Consider the following 9,283-nt stretch of genomic DNA (forward strand, 5'->3'; position numbering starts at 1 on the left):
TAATAAATTAGAAAAGATAAATCTTGCTTCCAGAGCTATCCGTTTATTAAATTTTATTTTCTAAAGATCGATTATTTAAAAAGAAACGAATGCGATAGCTCACTAATCAATTCATCACTTTATTAAAACTATTTCATATCATATATTTGAATGTGGCCATAATCTATAAATCATTATTCTTTCTACATTTTAAACATATATCCTAAATTTCATTTATTTGCTTAAATTATTTTGAACTGTTTAATTAGTGTGATGGGAATTTTTTTACAAACTAAAAGGTAGTTTCGTGCGAAACTAAAGACACATGTTAATAATCGCACATACAAACCCAGAATGCACAAAATTGTTTTTAATTAGGGAACTTTAATGCTAAAATTACAAAGGAAGTTTTTTCTTAGACCTTCGACAATCATTTAACAGAACGACTTTAATATGAATATTTTTAAGTGCTGTTAGGCACGACCTTGGCAACAGTTTTTCAAATTTCTAGCCGTTCTGAAATGGTTGTAAAATACTACGTCTGTACCTAGACCTAAAATCTAATAACTTTTGGGGTCTACTTATTCCTTAAAGATAAAAAAAAAACTACTATATCCAAAGTAAAGTTTAATACAATTTACGGTTAATTCAAATTTGCATGGTGGTGCCATTTTTGCATAAAGTTCCCTATGCCGTTTGAACCGTGCAGCAGCTACACAGACAATCACTTTTTATGTAAAATTTGCAATAGAACAAGCACGTTGACGTCATACATTCACGTGTTTAAAAAAATGAATATAATGTGCATAAAATTTGAGATTCATGATGGATTATAATGATATTAGAATATAAGAGTTCATATTTATTTATTTATTTATTATTCTTTTTGTATAAAAATTTACTTATCATTTTAGACTGTGACGAATACACAATTTAAATACATAAATAGCTGTCGAAAGCTTCGATTGCAAAATCGACATCGTTATAAATGCTTGCGTAAAGGTTTTAACAAGGCATTCTAATTCAAAGTTCACACGGGCGTCAATATTAACAAACCTTCAAACTCTGTTTAACACTATGTAAATCTAATAATGTTGGTTTACTTCAAATGTAATTTGCCAAACACATATTTTGTGAAATATTAAAACAAAATTTTCCGATACAGTCTTTGATTCGCATTCACTTATGGGTTGGTATAATATGATGCCTCACCCTAAATAAAACTTGCAACGACTAATTTTTGACAAGGGTATCGTAGCCAGTGAGCCAAGGAAAGGGATCAAGATGGTGAACTGATAAAATTTTTTAGTTGATGACATGGGATCCTGCTTACGAAATTCAATCTTTTAGGTAGGAGTTATAAATCGGACATTCAAAATCTAGCATTGTGTAGCAGCTATGTATATTTTGCCCTTGTTTTAAATTAACAGAAATACTACAAACTTTTATTCGACAATTAGACAATTCGAATGTGATAGTAGCTAAGTAAATTTTTGTCGTTTTTCTTTAAAACATTTCCGAAGAAATGTAACGAAAAATCAATTGTCAATTTTTTAGTTCAGCAAACCGTGCTGTTTTCGACATAAAATAAAGGAACGAATGTAGTTACCGAGATACTTTAGTTAAATTTAACCCCTTTCGTTAATGCCCCACAACTACTTATGTATTTAAAGTATGACAAAAATTAACATGACAGACATAAAGACAGTGATTATACTTCAAACATATTAAACTTGCAATAAAAAAAAAATGTAAAAATATTAATGATATATATTTTCTATAGTTGTTTGTTGATAGCTATTTAGTAATTAATTAATTAATAATTAAATATTAATTATTATTAAATTTTAATTCAAAATTATACACAAATAATTCAAAGCTCAATTTGAATCAAAATCCATGATCGAATAATTTGTGTATACATTTAAAAAAAATATATTTAACACACGATTAATTATTATTAATTTAAATAAATCGATACATTACACTAATTACACCGATTATTATTAAATTAATAATTACTAATTAATTAATTATGTATTTATGTAAAAAGTTTAAAAAAAAAATTATTATTATTAATAAAATAAATAAATTGTTGAACATTTTATTAAAGCCACACACAAACACATTATATTATTATAAATTATATTAATATTACTCATTTTTAAAAATAATAACGAAAATAAATATTTAAAAAAAAAAAAAATTAAATTTTATTACCAATTTAAAAATAGATCAATTATTATAAAAATTAAATAACAAATCAATAGATCAATAAAAAGAAATAATCCATAATAATATATTTGTAGGCTAGCTAGCAAATTTTATCTCTTGTGTCTACTACTTATTGAAATAATAATAAAAAAAGAATATCATTTACGTTTTAAATGTTTACTGTTTTACTATATTTACCTTCTCGCATCGAAAGTATCGGATAATGTATTTCAGATGTATTTAAACTTATTTGACGCTTCCTGTACCTTAGTGTAGAGTTCTTCTTAATTATGGAAACTCAGTGATGCTTTTAGGGGGCCTTACCAGTGCAGCATTTACTATTTAGACAGCCTAGAAGCCTCTACTAAATATTTTGTCAAAGCGCTCCTGGTAGATTTACGAGGATTAAAAAATATGGACAAATAGAAGGAAAATGTAACGAAGTAGTAAAATTTTTTGTTAAAAGGCTCCTGTTGGTAGTTTTACGAAGATTAAAAAAGCAGCAGTGTCTGCTTAAGTGGGCTTCTACCAAAAATTCGCCTTCGAGCTACAACAGTTGAAAATGCATCATTAGGCTTCACATTAGCAATATTTGGAACAAAATCTCTCGCAGAAACAAAATGAATTTTAAAATAACAAAATTTAATGGCAGGGTATCCAGTATGCCCTTAGCCACCCTTTAATGTCGTCTTTCTTCCAAGGTAAGTCAGATACAGAAAAATGTTTCAAACGAAAATTGTTCGGATCAAAGATGGACATTCCATAAGCATCTTGAGTGGAAATCTGATCTTGAAGTTCAGTTAAAGATACAATTTTGTTTTAGATAAAAAAGAACAAAACTTTTGATGAAAAAGTTGTTTATTATAAAAACACGGCTTTTTTGGTGGAAACATTTTTTTGAGATATAAAATTGTTTTGAAAGAAATTAAACAAAAATTTATTTACTACTCGGAACTAAATTTAGTATACCTTGATATTTCATATATACAGGGTATAAAAATTGCTTGAGCTTAAAAATTTAGTGACACCCGTGGGAGGAGGTGAGTAATCAATAATCTGAAAAACTAAAAGACAAATTATATACTTAAAAACTTTTATTTATAAAAAAATTAAATTAATTATAAACTATACTAATTATCGCCCATAAGGATGAATTTGATTGCCTGGTTTAATAACTGTCTTAATAGCGGATGGTGCTTTCCCACCACCAGGACCCATTACCCCTCCAGGTCCCATTGTAGGTTGACCACTTGCATTAGTTTGTGGCATTGTGTTACCACGCACTCCTTGTGGTGCACCCATAATAGCACCACCCGGTTGCATTTGTCCTGGACCAACTGTTCCACCTGGTCCTACTACAGGTTGACCTTGCATTTTTAATCCTTTACCCATACCAACCGCCGCAACTAATTGATGTGTATCAGCTACTGAACTAGTTTGTTGAGCACCTTGTCGCGCTCCCGACTCACTTTCCCAATCCTCACGTGCTTTATTGATGATATCCCAAATGTGATTTACAACTTTTTGGTATGCTGCGATTTGTTTCTGCGCAGCTTCGTAACTTAAACTTGCTGCTTTATTTTCTAATTGTCCCATACGTATATCAGCCATTGGTTCAAGTTTTGTTCGTAGATAATTTGGTACTAAATCATGAGCGAATGTTGTGACACGACCTTCAGTAAGTTCTGCCAAAGCTTCATCACGCTCTGGTGATAATAACAGCGGTAGAACAGTAAGACTTCGTAATGGAGGTGATTTATCATGACTCAATATTTTGGATAGAGCTGTTAACTGCAAAAAACCAGATTTTAAGATTCTTTGAGTGTCAAATAAAGGATCTTTTGTAAGATTTGATGGGCTGCGCAATTTTTTGGCCAAAAGCAACTCCCAAAATATAGAAATTTATTGATTGATCATCTAAATTCATTCCAAAAACAAAACAATTGAACTCATAGTAGAAAAGACTTCACTTCTAGAAATTCGAGCTCTTCGTTTATAATGCAAAACACAAAAATTGGATAACTTACATGTCCTGATAGAAGTGCATAATTATCTAAAAACGTAGGCCAATTCAATGTTTCATATTCATGTTCGATTTTAAATATCATATTAGCAATCGAATTTTTTAAATCGTTTACTCGTAATGTAATTGCTTCCAAAGCAGATTCCAATTGTTTCTCTTCACGCTGCATTTTTCCTCTGAAGTTACGAATTTCTCAATCTAAATATTTAGAAATTCGTACTTCAGGGTAGAATTTTTATAAACAAATGAATAATTGACATATATTTAGAGGTTATGTTTCGTTTGTGTTTATTTACATTCTTTAATTTGAAAATTTGAATTTCAACATTATATAAAATTTTAAAATTTGTCTCCAAATATTATGGAATAGCTAATTTTATTTTACTTGTTCTATTAAAAGTACGAAACTTATTCTATTAAATCCTTGGTTAGCGCCACACAACCTCTGTATACAAATTTGTTCGTATGATACCATGGCATTCGTTATTCTTACTGTACTAACGGAGCAAAGGTCAAAGGTGAAAGGAACAAGGATGGTTTCCGAACAGTGTTGCCAGGTCATTTTGAACAAAACAACAATAGATAGTGCCTTTAAAAAACGATAGATTCAATAAAAATACGGTAGACGAATTCGAATTAAAAAATTCATTAACTTTTCATTGGAACTACGAACAGTTAATAACAGGTAGCCCGTTAGATTGAGTTCGTTTGGACTTAAAAAAATCGCATAATAAAATCAAATGCAAGGTATTATTACATAAAAAATAGTTATTCCATCCCTCCATTCACATCATTCCACGGGAAATGTTTTTTTCATTTATGAAAACTAAGATATTAAGTGTATCTATCACAGAAAATTTTTACACTTTTGATTTAATATTAATATTTCTATGCTTTTAAGTAAGTACCACATTGGAGCTTGTATATGGAAGTAAGAAACAATCGAATGAATTTTAAATAAATTACGTCGTAATTTAAGTGATAAATAATTTTTAAAAGTAAATTTTCTGGCATCAAATATTTAAATAAATACAAATTTAATAAAAAAAAAATCAAAATTTGTACTTTGAAAAATATTCATATCCGGAATTTGAAATGAGTGCGTGAATTATCTGGGAAATGACGTATTTCCGCCTACATAGACAATTTTGACAGAAGATAGACAAATAGCATTCAAAAATGGTAAGTTTACATTTTAGTTAATGATAATTTATTTAATTATTTTTATAATTGCAACACAATTTTTAATGTATTTTCAATGATTTTCACAGGCAACGTACACAGAAGATCAGATGGCCGGTAAGAAAGTTTTGTATAAAATAATTAGGTCTTTGTATTACCCCACCTTTAAGTATGATTCACAACGTCTTTTTTTTCTTAATCTAGAAAATATTGCAAGAATTTCAATAATTTTCTTTATGTTATCCTAGAAATTCTTTGCAAATTCCCGATTTCATTGACTTGAGCTTTTCAACGATGTATAATTTTTGATCGTCTTAAAATTTGATCTTAATTTATGAAATTGAACGATTTAAACAAAAAATGATTTCATCATATGTTGTATATATATTTTTGCCCATATATGGCCTTGTTTTGAAAGTATAAAAATAATGAATTGCTTTACATGAGTAAGGTTCTTTTTCACAAGTGAATTAGTCGCATATTCACTTTACGCAACGTAACATTTAATTTTTTTTTGCAACGTTTGCAAAAATTTTGTAATATGTATTTGTACGATCAACCTGGTAAAATTGTGCTATCAACTGTTGAAGGTCGGTTCTTTTTTTACATTTTTTTTAATTTTCAAAAGTCCCAATATAAGAGACAAGCTTAGAAGATGAATTTTACAGTAGGTAATCAAAAAAATTAAATATAAATCATAGAAATATGATATTTTTCAATTTTTGCAATTGTTGTTTCAGTCTAGGTAGTCCTTTAGAATTTAATCTGTTTTTAAAAATCCACAAAAATTGGTTGGAAGATTGGATTCCCGTAATAGATGCATTTCTGTGAAATTCACCTAAAAATATAGCTTGTCCTTGTATCTAAAATTTAAATTTCCTTATTTGTATATTTAGTTCAACAACGTTTTATACAACAATAGCCAATTTACACCAGTATAAAAGGATCAGTCGATTTAAAATTTATGAAAATACTAGTTATGAAATAACTAATCAAATGAGATAACGTAAAAATTGTAAAATAATGGAAATGTTTTAGGCAATATCTATCTTGAAAAATGGGCGGTGATGTTCTCTGGACTTTGAAATTCCTTCAAAAGTAAATTTAGCCTAAACTGAGCATTTCCATTTGATATTTCTTTCATTTAATTTCTTTTGCTTAAGAATGAGTTCCGACTGTTAAGTCGCTATGTAAACTATTGGGCTTGTTTTTTTCTTTTCAGTTTTTAATTAAAGTTCGTTTTTTACACAGATTAATTCACCTTGACGAAGTCGGGTTTTTGATTTTTCAAATTTATTATTTTATTTCACACTTTTTAGTTAAGATTTTAAATAATTATTCAATGATACCCCAGCTTATGTATGTATGTTTGGTCCTTTGTGGGGCTGTAGAGACCAAACTCTAGAACCGATTTAAATGATTCTTAACATAATCAATGATACCCTACTTAACATAATTCGTCGATATTCATTTTTTTCTTTTCCATAATATGGGGTCTGGTTGTCGCAAAATTGAGTTTAGTGACACTCGCAATATTAAGAAGAATTGATTAACGTAGGAATCATCAAAATCGGCCCACGCTTTTGGAGTCTAGAGTGCCACAAAGGAACAGATATACATACATATATACGCTGATAAATACATTAACACCCCTTTGCGTTGCATAGTCGGGTAATAAATTGATTAAAATTCTATTTTTTTTGTATAGAATTCCAAGAGGCCTTCCAATTATTTGATTCACGTGGTGATGGCAAAATTCATGTTTCACAAATTGGTGATGCTTTACGTGCCCTTGGACAGAATCCAACCGAGAGTGAAGTAAAAAAATTCACGCAACAACATAAACCTGACCAACGTGTGTCTTTTGAAGTGTTCTTACCAATTTATCAAGCCATATCAAAATCACGTTCAGCTGATACCGCCGATGATTTTATTGAAGGTTTACGCCATTTCGATAAAGATGGTAATGGTTACATATCGTCCGCAGAACTCCGTCATTTATTAACAACATTAGGTGAGAAATTAACAGACGACGAAGTCGAACAATTATTACAAGGCCAAGAAGATTCACAAGGCAATGTTAATTATGAAGAATTTGTTCGTCTTATTATGGCCGGTTAATTTTTTATATTAATAATCTTTTTCTTTTCTAAATAAAGTTAGAGAATGACATTTTTGTAATTTAATTTTGGGTTTTAAAAGTTATTTAATTCTTGCATTTGATTTTAAAATATTTCTAAAGTTTTTTTGTTGTGCCTTAAAAAGATGTTTCCATTCCAATTTTTTGTATTTTATAATAATTTAATATTTTATTTGATAATTTTTATTTGTGTTTTTGAAAACTTATACTAATCAGTAAGTATTTATAGTAATTAATAAAGTCTATAATTTAGTATAAATATTTTTTCATGTCACCCCCTACAATTTTCCCTAGTCAAAGATTGGACAAAAGGGTTTCTGGCAACCCCCTCATATTTCGCCAGCGCTGGATGGGGTTGATTGTGCGAAATATAAGCTTCTAGATTAATATTCCGAGAGTTGCCAGAAACCGTATTAGTCCAATTTTTGTATATCCCCTCTCCATAAAAACAAACAGCCAAATGCCATTTTTTGAACCAAGTAAAAGGTATACCCTAGGTTTTCGAGATATTAACAGTTTAATGTTTAGAAAAACTCCAAACAGACCATTTTAAAAGCTGAAAAAACGGGACTGAAAATTAGATTTTTGAGCTTATTAAAATCATAAAATAATTTTTAACTTCGTTTAATAAAATTCTGAAGAGTAATCACAGGTTATCCCACTCTAGAGACTCATTTTTCGAAAACGTTATCCCGAAAAATGATTTTATAATGTATAAAAGTTAACCATTATTCATTCATATTTATTTTAGGTGAAATATGTAAAATTATATATAATAAAATATCGTTTTTATCAATTTTCTTGGTTTAATTATTATTATTCAATATTATACCTACCTTTATCTTTTATCCTTAACATCCCCTGGTGGAAAAAATATTTGAAGAAAGAATAAGAAATTCTGAAAAAGTCTTAGGAACTTTGAATTTCTCAACGTTTTCGGACCAGTCTAATTCAGAGTTGAGTTCTTAATACTTTTTTCAAGTTTCTAAGACTCTTTCAGAGTTTCCTAAGACTTATTAAGACTTATTATTTTTTCAAATATTTTTTCCACGAAGGTCGTTTTCAGGAATTTCAAACAAAACCTACATTTTTAACAAAATATTACTACAATTATTCATTTATAAATAAGTTAATTGAAAAAGATGAGTAAAAAGAAATATATATAATGGGTAAGTTTAATGAAAGTAAAAGAAAAATAAAATAAAGTTTAAGAAAACAAGTTTATTGAAAAATAGGTGAGTATAAGGTATGTATATTATATTATTTGATGGGAATAATATGTCAAAGGTGGAGTAGTGGCTAGCTGAATCGCCTCCGGTTACGGAGTACCTCGGTTCATATCTGGCCATATCTGGTAAAAATTTGTTAATTAAGTAAGTTTTTATGCCGAGATAATGTCATTTTTTTAGATAATTGTTATGAGAACCAAAAGCAACAAATAAGTAAGAGACCGAGGCATATTTTATGTTATTTTAATTCCCACCCCCTGACAGCAGAGTGATTTATGACATAATTAGGAAAGTGGGACTAACAACATATTTAATTAATTTTTTTTGTGTGAAATAACATGTTCTCCTATTTCAAAATCTTATAAAATTTCATTTAACAAGAAAAAATTTTAGCATGTTCAACAAAAATGCAAGCAAAATGAGTATTTTTTTAAATATTTTGTAATAGGCGAATATGTTATAAAAAATGCGATAAAATATATTACATATTCTCCTGTTACAAAATTTCAAATTTTA

At 28.7% G+C, this 9,283-nt stretch overlaps 2 protein-coding genes across 3 annotated transcripts; one reads left to right on the plus strand and one right to left on the minus strand.

Annotated features, from left to right (window-relative positions):
* Nucleotides 1-3,326: 3,326 nt before the first annotated feature.
* LOC123300461 (mediator of RNA polymerase II transcription subunit 8) lies at nucleotides 3,327-4,529 on the minus strand. The gene is made up of 2 exons (XM_044883039.1): nucleotides 4,221-4,529; nucleotides 3,327-3,984 (listed from the first exon to the last, which is right to left on the minus strand). Exons 1-2 carry the CDS (start codon nucleotides 4,383-4,385, stop codon nucleotides 3,328-3,330), a joined length of 822 nt encoding a protein of 273 aa, XP_044738974.1. The 5' UTR covers nucleotides 4,386-4,529; the 3' UTR covers nucleotide 3,327.
* Nucleotides 4,530-5,257: 728 nt separating this feature from the next.
* Nucleotides 5,258-7,702, plus strand: LOC123300035 (myosin-2 essential light chain). 2 transcript variants are annotated; one of them, XM_044882493.1, is made up of 3 exons: nucleotides 5,258-5,398; nucleotides 5,488-5,515; nucleotides 7,107-7,571. In XM_044882493.1, exons 1-3 carry the CDS (start codon nucleotides 5,396-5,398, stop codon nucleotides 7,517-7,519), a joined length of 444 nt encoding a protein of 147 aa, XP_044738428.1. In that variant the 5' UTR covers nucleotides 5,258-5,395; the 3' UTR covers nucleotides 7,520-7,571. The 2 variants fall into 2 exon arrangements, with proteins under 2 accessions (XP_044738428.1, XP_044738426.1); XM_044882491.1 differs by lacking the exons at nucleotides 5,258-5,398; nucleotides 5,488-5,515 and adding an exon at nucleotides 5,856-5,988 and having other exon boundaries at nucleotides 7,107-7,702.
* Nucleotides 7,703-9,283: the final 1,581 nt, after the last annotated feature.

Source organism: Chrysoperla carnea, chromosome 5 (assembly GCF_905475395.1).
Source record: "Chrysoperla carnea chromosome 5, inChrCarn1.1, whole genome shotgun sequence".
NCBI classification, from domain to species: Eukaryota; Metazoa; Arthropoda; class Insecta; order Neuroptera; family Chrysopidae; genus Chrysoperla; species Chrysoperla carnea.

What these genes read in the sequence shown, in the direction of transcription:
- LOC123300035 (XM_044882491.1), top strand. Translation starts at nt 5,940, where the DNA reads ATGTATTTGTACGATCAACCTGGTAAAATTGTGCTATCAACTGTTGAA. An exon ending in TGTGCTATCAACTGTTGAAG is followed by an intron (nt 5,989 to 7,106) that starts GTCGGTTCTTTT and finishes TTTTTTGTATAG; the next exon opens with AATTCCAAGAGGCCTTCCAA.
- LOC123300461 (XM_044883039.1), bottom strand. Translation starts at nt 4,385, where the DNA reads ATGCAGCGTGAAGAGAAACAATTGGAATCTGCTTTGGAAGCAATTACA. An exon ending in ATGCACTTCTATCAGGACAT is followed by an intron (nt 3,985 to 4,220) that starts GTAAGTTATCCA and finishes GGTTTTTTGCAG; the next exon opens with TTAACAGCTCTATCCAAAAT.